Source organism: Arvicola amphibius, chromosome 8, assembly GCF_903992535.2.
Source record: "Arvicola amphibius chromosome 8, mArvAmp1.2, whole genome shotgun sequence".
NCBI classification, from domain to species: Eukaryota; Metazoa; Chordata; class Mammalia; order Rodentia; family Cricetidae; genus Arvicola; species Arvicola amphibius.
This window is the reverse complement of record NC_052054.1, coordinates 65,012,187-65,026,783: the sequence shown is the minus strand read 5'-3', so window position 1 is coordinate 65,026,783 and position 14,597 is coordinate 65,012,187. Positions and strand designations below refer to the sequence as shown.

The window sequence follows — 14,597 nt, the reverse complement described above, 5'->3', positions numbered from 1 at the left end:
TCAAGATCACCTGCGGTTACGTGGTGATTTGAGGCTTGTGGGCTATTTCCAGATCCTGTCTTAAATGTGAAGCAAAATAAAATATATAAAAAGAAAGAATCTGTCTGTGTTCTGTGAACCTTCTTAAGTAACGAGAGGCTTAGTCACCTCTATTATGAAAGGTGTATTGGCCAACTTTTAGTGACCACCATATCTGCCTCTAAATTTACATAAATCTCAGCACTGACATGCTTACAGTATCTCAGCAGGAACCTGGCAAGCTCAGTGTTAGGCATTTTGGAAGTTAAGTAAGAACTGAAAGTTAACTGAGCCAGAAGTGGATAAGTGAGTTAAGTCTCTGAAGAGTTTATAGGAACATGTTGCAATGGATGCCATCTACGCATTTCCTGAAAGTGGATGTGGGAGGAAGGAACTGAGCAGCGGGTTCAAAACCAGTCCTGCCTACTCACCGAGGTTGGAGAGACTGCTCTACCCTGGTCCTATTCTTCTGCTGATAGTAGACCTTTGGAGCAGCTGCTGAGCCACCATGATCCCTAGGCTTCTTTCCCTTCTCTGCCTCCGTAAGTTGTTCTGGGTTGTCCACTCCATCTCCAGGAAATCATAAAAGTGGTGAGATGCTTTTGATGGGGATTGAAGCTAGATCTCATACCAGATCAGTGTCCTGAATGAATGCATAGAATGAATCAGGAATCTCATTGTACTTGTTAGGACAAAACCAATGCTCAAATGTAGTAGAACTAGATGGGGGAATTAGGAGCTGGGGATGTAGGTGTGTTGGCAGAGTGCTTGCTCACCTAGTGAGTGTGAAGCCCTGGGTTCCAGCCTCAGTACTATAAACTAATGGTGGTGACACAAATCTGTCATCCCAGTACATGGAAGGTGGAGAGAGGCAGATCTTATGTTGAAGGACATTTTCAGCTAAGTAGGGACTTCAAGCCCAATCTGGACTGCTTGAGACGACCCCCCCACACACACACACACAGTAGACAGAACATAGATATAATGGAGAGGAACCAAAACTGACAAGTTCTATCTGCTGTTGCTAGCCAAGGTTGAGTCAGCAGCAACTATTTCCTTTCTGTAATGCCAGCTTGTTATGACTGAGACACATCTGAGTCCAACCTCAGAAAGACCTTCTTGTTTATTATATTTAAATTATTTTGAGTTAGGCTTTTACTATGCAACCCTGTATGACCTGAAACTCAGTACCTAGACTAGACTAGCCTTGAACTCAGAGATCCTCCTCTCTACACTCTCAAATGGTGTGATTACAGGTTGTGCAACCTTGCTTAGGTCTTTTTGATGTAATAATAACTACAATAGGTGATAAATAGTATTAAATTACTTCTAGATAGCACACACCTGTAATCCCAGCTCTGTAGAAGTGGAGGCAGGAGAGTAAAAAATTCAAAGCCATCCACTTACATAGTGAATTTGAGTCTGTCTGGGTTATATAAGACACTATGTAAAAATAATAATAAACAGATATGGTGGGACATCTTTAATCCCAGTACTGAGAGCAGGAGACAGCTAGGTGTTTGATCTATAGAGTAAGGTCAAGGACAGTCAGGATACACAGAGAAATCCTGTCTCTAAGCACCAAAAAGAAAAAAAACAGTCATGAGCACAGGTCCCACAACTTCTTCCATTGAGCTCAGAGTGTCTTTCTCTAACTCATGATATTTTCCTTTTTCCTTTAATTTATTGTGTGTGTGCATGTGTGTGTGCATGTGTGTGTGCACATGTACACGCACATGTGCACATGTGCACATATATACGACCTATTTAGTCCATTTACCTTTAATCACATAGATATGTGTCCATGACTGACCACGTGGCACTGAACAACCTCTGTGGGAGCTCATTCCTGGAGGGGACTGATTCTCCTCTCAGCATCCATTCTCCATCTATAGCTCTTCATATAGGGGTCAAACCATGTGGAGGTGTGATGGGTTTAATTATAGATACATTTTTATCACATTGATTTATTTGTGTACATTGTAAATAAGTTGTGTGCTTGTAGGTGTGTTTGCATGACCTCATCTATGTGTGAGGTTGTGCATGAATGTGTGGAGGCAAGAGGTCAACCTCACACGTTATCTTCACTGGTTATTCATGTTGTTTTGTGAGACAAGGTCTCTTTTTGGTCTGAGGCTCACCAGCTTAGCTAGGCTGGCTAGCCACTGAGCTCAAAGGATCCTCCTGCCTCCACCTTCCCAGCACTGGGGTTACAAACACACACTACCACAGTGATCTTTTTCACATGGGTGTTCGGCATCAAACTTGCTTATATGGAGAGATTTACTGACTGAACCATCTCCTGAACCTCCCTCCACAGGGTCTTTTTTTCCTCTGTTTTGAGATAGGATCTCTCTGTGCAATCCTGGCTGTCCTTGAACTCACTATGTAGACCAAGATGGACTCAAACTCATTGAGGTCCTCCTGCTTCTGACTCCTGAGTGCTGTAATTAAAGGCATGCACCACCATGCCCAGCTTCCTCCTCAGGTCCTTGATACCATTAGGAGTAGGCTAACTTCTTATCTCCCCAGTGTCCTAAAGGCTGGTGCCCTTTCCCTGGAGGAGAGGTGATGACCCAATGTGACCCATGTCCCAGTAGGATGATGACTGTATGAAGCTTGGGGATATGAATAAGAATTGGAAGGGTTTGTGAGGACTTGTTGAACTAAGATGTAACCCTTGGAGTGAGATCAACAAAGTGATAATGACCAAAGTCAGATACAAGTTGAAGCTACAACACAGATGAGGGATCATGCAACTCCTCAAAGGGAGACACCAGTGGTAAGATGACAGTGCTCTCAGAGTGCCTCTCTGGACCAGGGAGGGTGACTAGGTGACTCCAGGTAGGAACTTGTGCCTCATGTTTAATTCTTTCCTAGGGCTGTGTGTTGGGCAAACAGACACTCCTGACAATGGTAAGTGGGTCTTCAGACAAACTCTCCTTGATTTTTCTCCCCAAATACCCTGTTTTTCCTTCTCCTTTTCAATCTTGTGTGTGTCCATGTGCATACGCAAGTACACGTGTGTGTGTGTGTGTGTGTGTGTGTGTGCGTGCGCGCACGCACATTCATGTAGAAGTCAGAGGTCAACAACTGTAGTGTTTTCCTCTGCCTGGGGGACCAGCCACAGCAGTACAGGGCTCAAAAGAAATCCATGGAGTCTGAGTACCATGATATTTTTATCTGAGAGGTAAGGGAAAAGACCACACACACACATACACACACACACACACACACACACACACACACACACACTCCTGATGATTTCCTTTTTATTCTATCACTGTATTCTCTTCTTATATAAGTTGACAAAGTCTTTCGGGCAATATAGGAATTACAGCGTGGTTACATTCTATTTTTCAAGTGAATGATTATAATGAATAATGGTAAAAACAAGTTTTTCATCTATTTTGTGATTTTAAAAAAAGCATCCCAAGAACTCACATACATTTATAAGTAACTTGTTACAGATTAACAGTGTGAGCAAGCAGGGGATGTTTTCTCGCCATCTTTTACTGGCAGGCTGTGTATTGTGGTTACAAAGAGAGAATCAATCACTTCATTATTTATCTTGAAAGGCATCACAAACCTAAACTGTTATACATGAAAAACAATCAGTCAGCTCTACTTTAAGTCCTTAGGTTGCATACCTACTCATTAACAGTTTCTTATGTCAGGGGATTGAGGGCAAAAGTGGGTACAAGAAATTAATCATCACCTGTGATCATCAGTCAGTCCTAGCAAAGAAAATATGTCAGTGAGTAACAACTGGGTGCTCCATAGTTTTGACCCTAACCTAATGAATCTGTAACTCAGCTATGTGCCCTTGTGAACTTTAGGTTGTTTTTTGATGTGGGAGATTTGAAATAACCAAAAATAGTCCTTTTAGAATAAATCAGTTTTAATAAAAGGAGAAAGAAGGACACTTACAAAGCCAAGGCTCCAACGAAGCAGAGGGTGACGCAGGGAAAAAAACAGGGCGTCTCTCTGCCACCCGGTTCTTTTTAAAGGTACCCTTCTCCCCTGGGGCAGCCACGCCCCTGAACGCAGGGATTGGGCCAGCTGCCCCAACAGTTTTTTAGGGTTTTCCAGCACATCTGACTTAACTTGAGCTTATTTTAAGGCTTTGTTTCAGCTATGATGCACACTGAAAACTGTGAATGCATCTTTCAACAGTAAGATAAAAAGAGTTCGATCCAGCTGGGCCCTTGGAACGCTATTGTTTTCCTTAATCATTAACCTGAACTATAAGCTATGCAGCTCTTTAGGTAAAACTCATAGGCCCTAGCTGTATAACACTCTCCTGCATTTGTTTTTAATCACCAAAACTTTATTTAATCTAACATTATCATTATCAACTAAATTTTATTAACACAAAATTTTATTAACACAAAATCATCTCCATAATAATCCACAGGTAAAAATTCCCAGTAGAACAGGATGTTTCCATGAGATAAATGCACTACACTACAGGCAGTGGGACCTCCCCACAGCCACTGACACCATGCTAGACACCAGAGAAAGATGACAGTGGCAAACACATAAAGGCACAGCAGAAGAAAAAGATATTCTGGAGACTGTTCTCGGGGCCTTGTCTGTCTGAGATTCACCCATCAGGGATTTACCTTCTCGTGGACTGACACCTCAGACTTTAACTACCACCTGCTGTACCTCTGACATGGTCACAGGCAAGTGTATTTTCCCAGGAGTCCACACCCTTTTTATTTTATTTCATTTTATTATGAAATTATATTATTATATAATATATTATATATGAAATCATATTATTATCTCTTTTTCTTTGAGGCAAGTTCTTTCATTGGGCCTGGAGCATGCCAATTAGGGTAGACTAGATGACCAGGAAGCCCTAGGGGCCCATCTGTCTCCACTTCCCCAGCAATGGGACTGCAAGTATACACTACCAAAACCTGACTTCTATGCAGAGGCCAGGATTCCAACTCAGGTACTCATGCTTGGATAACAAGCACTTTACTAATAGAACTACCTCCGCAGTACTTTCTTGTAGACAGAAGTTTCTGTCCTGCCTATTTTCACAGCTATTCAGCCCCAAATAAACATACAGAGGCTTATATTAATTATAAACTGTTTGGCCTATTAGTTCAGGCATATTATTAACTAGCTCTTACAATTTAAATTCTTGTACATTTTTAGCCTCACTTTCATCAGTGAGGCATTCTCATCTTGCTTCCTCTGTATCTGGTGGTGACTGCATTTCTGCCTTCCTCGTCCCAGAATTCTCCTCATCTGGTTGCCCCGCCTATACTTCCTGCCTGCCTGACTATAGGCCAATCAGCGTTTTATTAAACCAATGTGAATGACAAACCTTTACAGTGTACAAGAGCTGTATCCCACAGTACTCTCTCCTTCACTACAAAAAAGAGGAGGGAGGAGCTCTGGGAGCAGGTAAGTATGTCTGATGCAGCCCTGGGCTCTGTTTGCTTCCAGGGCCCCCTCCCAAGACCAGCCTCAGCGCTTGGCCCAGTTCAGTGCTTCCCACCAAGAGCAGTGTGACAATGCAATGTAGGAGCCCCACCCCAAGTGAATTCTTCATCCTCAAAAAGGAAGGGCTTGTTTTTGATTCTAAGAAGACAAATTATTTGACAGAGATGACTGAGTTTCATATCCCTGAGCTACAACAGAATGATGGAGGACACTACACCTGTGAATCCCATAGCAAATGGTCCAATGGCATATCATCACAGCCCAGTGATGCCCTTCTCCTATTGGTCACAGGTGAGGAGGGCTTCTCTCAGGGAGATATATGGTATCTTCAGAGAGAGGTGGAGTGAGGGACTGGAAGAAGGGAGGAAGAAGAGGGGCTGGATCTCCAGAACAAGGGATAAAGGAGCAGGAATGTGGCTCCACCTAGGCTTTGTGAGAGAGGAAAATCTCTGTCCTGGAGCCACAGTGCACAGCGAAAGGATGAGGCTCATGAGCTTGCTGCCACAGGAAAAAGAATTAAAAAGCAAAAACCAAACAAACAAAAACCTTATCAGGCTGTGGTACACACATTTTTTTTAACCCCAGCACCAGAGAGGCAGAGGCACGTGGATCTCTGTAAGTTTGAAGCCAGCCTGGTCTACAGAGCAAGTTCCAGAACAACAAGGGCTGCACAGAGAAACCCTGTCTCAAAAAACCAAAAAGAATAACACCAACAATAACAAAAAAATAAGAATGTGCATGAGGTCAACGGTTTCATCCCTTGAGCTCAGAGCCTCTTTCTTGTCCAGGATACTTGCCTAAACCTTCCCTCCAAGCCTACCATTGGGGCACAGTGACTGCGGGAAGCAAGGTGACATTGCAGTGTCAGAAGGCAGGCAATGTGCTTGGACCCATAAGCTTTGCCTTGCTGAAGGAGGGATGCTCATCTCCTGTGCAGATGAGGAGCTCAGTGGGAACGGTGCTAGACTTCTCTCTTCAGAATGTGACAGCCAGAGACTCGGGGAAATACAGTTGTGTGTACTACCAGCCAAAGGCTCGCTATCGGGCCTCAGCCCCCAGCAATCCCCTTGAGATCTCCGTGACAGGTAAGGTTTGCTATTATTTTTGAACACTTGTGTCTGTCTGTGTGATGTGGGAGGGAGTAGTTAGGATATGTGTTTTATTTAGTTATGCAAATATTTATATTTTTGTTGATTTTTATTATTATTGTTTTGAGACAGAGTCTTACTATATAGCCCAACTGGCCTTGTAACTTACTGTGTAGACCAGGCTAGCCTCAAATTAACAGAGATCTGCCTGCCTTTGTCTCTGCACTGCTACTCTGGCTTCTTGTTATTTTAATTAGTCTTTTGGGTCATTATAAAGTTAATCTTAATGGGGTATAGAATCACTAAAAAAAAAAATCTCTGGGCTTGTCCATGAAGGATTGTCTAGACAAGGTTAACTAAGGTAGGAAGACTCATCCAAAATGCAGCTGGTGCCATCAATGGACTTCGATCCCAGACTACAGTGAACAGAGCCCCAGTCTCTCTCTCTCTCTCTCTCTCTCTCTCTCTCTCTCTCTCTCTCTCTCTCTCTCTCTCTCTCTCTCTCTCTCTGTTTTCTGACTGCGGATGTTCTTGCTGTCATGCCTTCCCCACGATGATCCACAGCAACCTCACACAGTGAGTCAGAACAAACCCTTCCTTTGGTTGCTTCACTGATACAGTTAGCACACAAAATAATGAGTTTAATCAGGTGACGGTACACAAGTAACAAGGACATTTATTCTTACTCCCTCGCACACTCCTTTGCCATGCCCTGTCCCCTGCCTGCCCCCAAACTGTGCTCTTCTCTTCTCCTGGTTAGTTTCAATGTCTGCTTTGTTGTTCAATGCATTCTATTATGTATTCTTTATTCTCCCCTAATTCTTGTTCTCACTTCTCATGATCCCCTGCATAGTTTAGAGACCCCTATACATGAATACACACATTCATGCACGTATACATATAATTTTTAACCTATTTTTTACATTTGAAAGAAAACATATGTTTATCTTTCTGAATCTGGTTTATTTAACATAATGATCTCCAGTAGACTCTATGACTTTGTTTTTCTTCATGGCTGTATAAAATTCTGTTAAGTACACATATCACATTTGCTCCCTTCTTCTGATGATGAATGCCTAGGCTTGCTTAGTTTCCTTGCTATTATGAATAAGGTAGCAGTAAATATGAATGAACAGGCATCTCTGTGATATGTTGACTTAGAGTCCTTTAGGTATGTACCGAGGGGTGATACAGCTGGATTGTATGGTAGTCTTCTTTTTAAATTTTTGGAGAAACCTCCGCACTGATTTCTATGGAGGTTGCACAGGTTTTCATACTCCCAGCAGTGTTGAGCCTGCCTCTCTCCCAACGTCAGCACCACCTTTTGTTGTTACTTGTTCAGCCATTTGGATTGTGATAAGATAGAATCTCGTGGCAGCTTCAATTAGCATTTGCCTGATGGCTAAGACTATTGAACATCTTTTTAAACTGTTTAAAAGTCATTTGTGCTTCTGGCTCTGAGAACTGTCTATTCAGTACCTTTACTCATACATTATTTGGATGACTTTTATTGTTTAATTTTCAGAGTTCTTTATATATTCTATGTAATTATTCTCTGTTTGATACACAAGATTTTTCTCCATTCTTCATGATGTCTACTTTTTAATTTATTTTTCCATTCAAAATTTTACACTTCCTCCCCTCCTCCCATTCCCCTCCTGCTCCCCCACTCCCCCTCCTCCCTCCCCCTTCCTCCTTAAGAGAGGGCAGGGTACCCTGCCCTGTGGGAAGTCCAAGGCCCTCCCCCTCCATCCAGGCCTAGGAAGGTGTGCATCCAAATAGACTAGGGTCCCAAAAAGCCAGCACATGCAGTAGAAACATGTCCCAGTGCTATTATTGATGGCTTCTCACTCTGCCCCCACTGTAGAGTGTTTCCTTTGTCATACAGAAGCCTTTTAATTTTATGCAATCCCCTTTGTTAGCTCTCTGGATTGTTTCCCGTGCTATCAAAGAGTTATTTTGGCAAGTCCTTGTCTATGTCTTTATCTCCAGTGCTTTCCTTCTAGTGCTGTTAAAGTTTCTGGTCTAAGGTCTTTGGTCTATTTAGAATTGACCTTTGTGCAGGGTGAGAGATGTGCATCTACTTTCATTCTTCAACAACTAGACATCAGTATTCTCGCATTATTTGCTAAAGAGGATATATTTTCTGCAATTTGTTTTCATTGTTTTTGAGACAAGGACTCACTCACTTTGTAGCCCAGGGTGCCATGAAACCCACGGAGATCTGCCTAGTCCCAGAGCACTGGAACTAAAAGTGTGCATCACCATGCCTGGCTTCAATGTATGTTTTATACTACATCATCAGAATTAGGTGAATCACACCACATGAGCTGATTCCTGGTCATCCATTCTATTTGACTGGTCTACTTGTCTGGATTTACATTAGTGCCATTCTGCTTTTGTGGGTTTGCTGTTGTTCCTATCACTCTGTTAGATAGATAGATAGGTGATAGATAGATAGATAGATAGATAGATAGATAGATAGATAGATAGATAGATAGATAGTATCATGATGCTCTCAACATGACTTTTCTGCTAAGGATTATTTTTGCTATTTGATGTCTTATGTGCTTCCATATGTATTTCAGCATTGTTTCTTCTAGTACTGTAAAGAATATTGTTGAGATTTTGATAAAGATTACATCAAATCTGTGAATTGCTTTTGGTAATACAGCCCTTCTACAATATTAATTTTGACAATCCATGAGCATAGGAGGTCATTCCATGTTCTAGCGTCTTCTTCAGTTTCTTCAGTGTGTTGACATTTCACTGTGGAGATATTTGAACTCCTATACGTATTCATGTAGATATAGTTAAATATTTATAAGTGGGTTTTCTCCTTGATGTAGTTCCATTACTGTCTGAAGTTTTCAAAAACTATCCAAAGTTTTCTGTCATGGTGTTGCTCCTTTTGCCTTTGCGATTTCCAAAAGAGAGTGATCACTGTTAGGTGTGAAGGTCTGTGTAGTCAGTAATGACAGGTGAAGAGTGATGCTTATGTGGTGGTGAAGTTGCCTGTCTTTCCCTGTGGGTCTTGCCTGCAGGTAACCTTGCTACTGGTGTTTTAGTTATGAAGCTGCACTCTTTGAGATGAACTGATCTGTGTGTGGTATCTTTAAAAACAGATCAATGCCCAGCATCACATCAACTCCTCCTCCTCTTTCTCTTTATCCTTCTCTCCTCCTTCTGCTTTTGCTGTGTGTCTCTGTGTGTGTGTGTGTGTGTGTATGTGTGTGTGTGTTCATGTGTTTAAGTATACTCACATGCCAAGATGCATGTGTGGATGTCAGAAGACAGCATTGGCCACTATCAGACAGGGTTTCTTGCAAGTTCACTGCTACACATACCAGGCTAGCTTGCCATCAAACTTCTGTAGGTTCTCCTGCTGTCTTACTACAGTACATAAGGGTTTTAGATATGTACTACTGTATCCAGCTTTATGTGGGTTCTGGGGTTCAGGCACTTTACCCACTTAGCTGTTTCCCTCGCTCCTTACCATTCAATAGCTCCTCTTAAATGAAGGTAGAGATAGACAGTAAAACAGCCTTTCCTCTGATAGGTTCAAATTTTCTGAAAGTCACTGCCTATGTGGAATTTTCTGGTCCAAGGAGGCTTGCTGGCCTGCTACTGATTTCTGTGTTCTGTAGATCTATGTGTCTCTCCTTTGATCTATGCATTGTATCAACAATTAACCCCTAGTACATTAAGGAAGATAGAGAAATGGAAGAGAGCAGAGGTAGAAATAAGATAAAGCCAAAAAAGGAAAAGAGCTAATGTAAATGGAGGTTGCTATCCTGCCCACCATTTCCCTAAGAACCACTCTGAGGCTTAATATTAGTTATAATTGTTTGGCCTATTCGCTCAGGCTTATTATTAAGGCTCTTACAACTTAAATTAACCCCTTTTCATTATTCTATGTTTTATCATGAGGCTCGTCGCTTATTGCTTCACATCTTGCTTCCCCACCAGCTGCTAGGATGTCCTCTGAGTCCGCCTTCTTTCTCCTACTATCTCTGTTTGCATTTCCTGTCTAGCTATATTCTTCTCTGCCACAGGCCAAAGCAGCTTCTTTATTAACTGGTGGCAATAAAACATATTCACAGCATACAGAGGGACATCCCCACATTAAGCTAAGGCAGAGTAAACACAAAGAAGATAAAGGAATACCCATTTCAACTTAAATTTTAAAACCTATTTAGAGTTAAGTCTTTATAGAACAGAGTCCATTATGCAAGTGGACATATGGGAGTCAGATTAGTTTAATCTGTCTGTGAAGGCGGGATGCCCTCTGTGGCCAGTCATGATCATCTTCTCCCTTTCAGAGTTACCAGATTCCATGACAGAAGGCTACACACCCCCAGAATCCTTGACAGAAGGCTATGTCATGAGTAACCTCATTCGACTTGGACTGGCTGCTGTAATTGTGCTAATAATGGGAGGCTTCCTGGTTGAAGCCTGGCATAGCCAGAGGCTGTCTCCAAATAGACCCTGGTAAAATAATTGAACATTCCTTTTTTAAATGGTCTCTTATGTAATTATGAGGGTTTTCTTCATCCTGGGTTGATACAGGTATAATTGACAGATACAAGTTGAATTGTATTTACTATGCACAAAGCAATATATTGGCATATTTAATACTAAAACGTAATGTGTATGTGTGTTTTGCCTGAATGTATGTCTGTGTAGCAGATGTATGTTTGTATCATGTGCATGTCTGATGCCTGAAGAGGCCAGAAGAAAGTATTGAAATCCTTGGAATTGAAGTTCCAAAGCACAAATGGTTGTGAGCAACCAAATGGGTCCTGGAAATTGAACCAAGATCAAGCAAGAGCACCCAGTACTTTTAACTACTGAGCCATCCTTCCAGCCCCAACATATTTAATTTTCATTTGTCAATTATACTCTAATCACCCTAGGAAAAAAGTAAGTAATCAATTATGTACTGAATAAGAAGTTTCGCCAGTCATGAAATGGCCTCCACAAAGCAGCTATCAAATCTGCCCACCAGTTTGGACCTACATTTGTGGCAATTTTTAATTATCCAATTCAGCCATGTTACTTAAAGTAACTATGCCCTATACTAAATCAATATAGGTTTATCTAAAAGCCAGGTCCCCCACAGTGGTGTCTCAGGTTTCTCCACACAGGCACACAGAAAAATTCCTTTCACCAAAGGGTAGGAATAATAAGAAGGGGCTACAGAGATGACTCAAATGTTAAGAGCACTTGTTGCTCTTACAGTGGACAGAGTTTTGTTCCAGAGTACCCAGTGTCCTCTTCTGACTCTGAAAGCACCTGGCACACAAATAGTGCACATGGTATACATGCAGGCAAAAACTCATACACATAAAATAAAGTGACAAATATCAAATAATGAAAAAAGTGGTCTTGGGGTGTAGCTCAGTGGATGGAGGGCTTGCCCGTCATTTACTCTTTAGAAGTTATTTTATGTTTATGGGCATTTTGCCTGCATTTTTATCTGTGCACCATGTGCATGAAGTGTCCAAGGAGCTGAGAAGAGGACCACAGATCCCTAGAACTGGAGTTAAAGATGTCAGTCATGAAGTCATGAGTACTTGGTACTCAGCTCTGCATAAACAGTTTATAATTTATGGTGTACACCTGTAATCCCAGAATTTGGGATTCAGGAGTTCAAAGTCATCCTTGGCTACAGAGCAAGTTTGATGACAGCTTGACTATGAGACTCTGTCTCTCCCTTCAAATGAAGCGTTTAGGAAGGACATTTGAACTTCTCCAGATGGGAAGGGTGGGAAATGGGTGTGGGTGGGAATCTCCCAAATTTAGCGATTGTCTTCCTCTCAATTAACCTCTGACTTTCTTTACCCACAGGCCCCACAATGCCCCAGGAGAATAATGAATCCTTGGTGAAATTGGACAAAATTATCCTTGTGAATTTCTGTGCAACCGTGATGCCAGCTTTTGTGGGAATCACCCCAGCACAGGATGACGGCTGCCTCATTTTGACTCTTCACATAGAATAGAGGCCGTGCTTGATTACAGATGTAATGAGTCTTTCTCTGTTCCACCTGCCAGCCCCCAAGTAACCACACAGAGACTTATTAATTATGAAAACTTGGCCTTTAGCTTAGGCTTGTTCCTAGATAGTTCTTATAACTTAAATTAACCCATATTTTTAAATCTATGTTCTTTTACTTGTCTCTGATTGGTTACCTTTACTCTGTACTGCCCATTCTGCTTCTTTCACATCTGACTGGAGACCCGCCTTATACTTTCCCTGAGACCTCTCTGTTCCCAGAAGTCCTGCCTAACCTCTTCCCGCCTAGCTGTTGGCCATTCAGCTCTTTATTAAACCAATCACAGTGACACATTTTCACACAGTGTAAAGGAATATTCCACAGCATACAGATGCTTACCTGACACATTAGTATTTATATAGAAACAAACGTGTGTGTGTGTGTGTGTGTGTGTGTGTGTGTGTGTATTTTCTTCCTTTCTTTCTTTCTAACACTTTCTTTTTCCTTTTGGTGTTTTTGAGACAGGATGTTTCTACTATGTAGCCGTAACTGTCCTAGACCAGGCTAGCCTTGAACTCACAGACATCCATCTAATTCTTCTTCCCAATGATGAGATTAAATGGGATGTGTCACCATACACAGCCCCAGTTTGCATTTTCTTTAATCTCAGCACTTAGGCAGATCTCTGAGCTTGAGGTCAACCTGATCTACAGAGTGATTCTAGAACATCCAAAGCTATATACATAGAAACCCTGTCTCAAAAAACAAAACAAGAATATACATGTTAAGTATCTTCTGTGGCACTGCTGGTTATCTGGAATATATGTTATATATTTACCTCGATATACATCATATTTATTATGTGTTTCTTACATATATTTTTATATTCTTTTTTTAAAGATTTATTAATTTTCATGTATATGAGTGTTTTGATGGTTGTAAGCCAGCATATGAGTGCTGGAAAATGGAACAAGATTTTTCTAGCAGTAGTAAGTGCTCCTAGCTGTTGAGCCACTGCTCTAGTCCCCAAATATATTCTCAATGAACACTTTGTCTGTTCTTTTTAAAATTATCAATGGCAAGTACTAGTTTGTAATAAAGCGTTGTTATGACTGTTTGGTTCAGGCATGTAATGAACTTTGGTCAGATTCACCCCTCTGTTACTCTTTCTCATCCCCAATCTGCCTTCCTCTGTTCACCTTCCACATCTTTAATGGTGTGAGTGTGAAATATAACCCCACGGGCTCATGTGCCCAGACAACATGGCTGTGTAAGTGGGTCACAGACGGTAGACCTTGAGGTTTATAGTTGTATGATGGTTGCTTTTCATTGTCAACCTGACACAATCTAAATCACCTGGGACATCTTAATGAGGAACTGTCTACATTAAATTGGCCTGTGGTCATATCTGTGGGGATTTTCTTAATTGGGTTTAATTATGGTGGGAAGACCTGCTCTGACTTTGGATGGCACCACTTCTTGGGTCACCCAATTTTTTTTATTTTTATTTTTCCATTCAAAAATTTCCACTTCCTCCACTCCTCCCATTCCCCTTCCACTCCCCCACTCACTCTCCTCCCTCCCCCTCCAGTCTTAAGAGAGGGTAGGATACCCTGCCCCGTGAGAAGTCCAAGGACCTCCCCCCTCCATCCAAGCTTAGAAAGGTGTGTATCCAAATAGACCAGGGTCCCAAAAAGCCAGTACATGCAGTAGAAACAAGTCCCAGTGCTTCTCAGTCAGCCCCCATTGTCAGCCACATTCAGAGAGTCCAGTTTGATCACATGCTCATTCAGTTCCAGTCCAGCTGAATTTGGTGAGCTCCCATTATCAGGCATACTGTCTCAGTGGGTGGGCCAACCCCTCGTGGTCCTGACTTCCTTGCTCATCTTCTCCCTCCTTCTGCTCTTCAACTGGACCTTGGGAGCTCAGTCCAGTGTTCTGATGTGGGTCTCTATCTCCATCCATCACCGGATGAAGGTTCTATGGTGACATTCAAGATATTCATCAGTGTGGGCCACCCAATTTTCCAAGA

The 14,597-nt window shown here is 41.9% G+C and overlaps 1 protein-coding gene across 1 annotated transcript; it reads left to right on the top strand.

Annotated features, from left to right (window-relative positions):
* The first annotated feature begins 526 nt into the window (after nucleotides 1–526).
* On the top strand, nucleotides 527–11,064 carry LOC119821758 (T-cell-interacting, activating receptor on myeloid cells protein 1-like). The gene is made up of 5 exons (XM_038340879.1): nucleotides 527–560; nucleotides 2,899–2,934; nucleotides 5,485–5,772; nucleotides 6,270–6,566; nucleotides 10,892–11,064. The coding sequence occupies exons 1-5, from the start codon at nucleotides 527–529 to the stop codon at nucleotides 11,062–11,064; spliced, it is 828 nt and encodes a 275-aa protein (XP_038196807.1).
* Nucleotides 11,065–14,597: the final 3,533 nt, after the last annotated feature.

Coding starts and splice junctions, on each gene's coding strand:
- LOC119821758 (XM_038340879.1), top strand. CDS start 527: ATGATCCCTAGGCTTCTTTCCCTTCTCTGCCTCC. Junction 2,935..5,484: donor AACAGACACTCCTGACAATG/GTAAGTGGGTCT, acceptor GTTTGCTTCCAG/GGCCCCCTCCCAAGACCAGC. Junction 5,773..6,269: donor CCTTCTCCTATTGGTCACAG/GTGAGGAGGGCT, acceptor TTTCTTGTCCAG/GATACTTGCCTAAACCTTCC.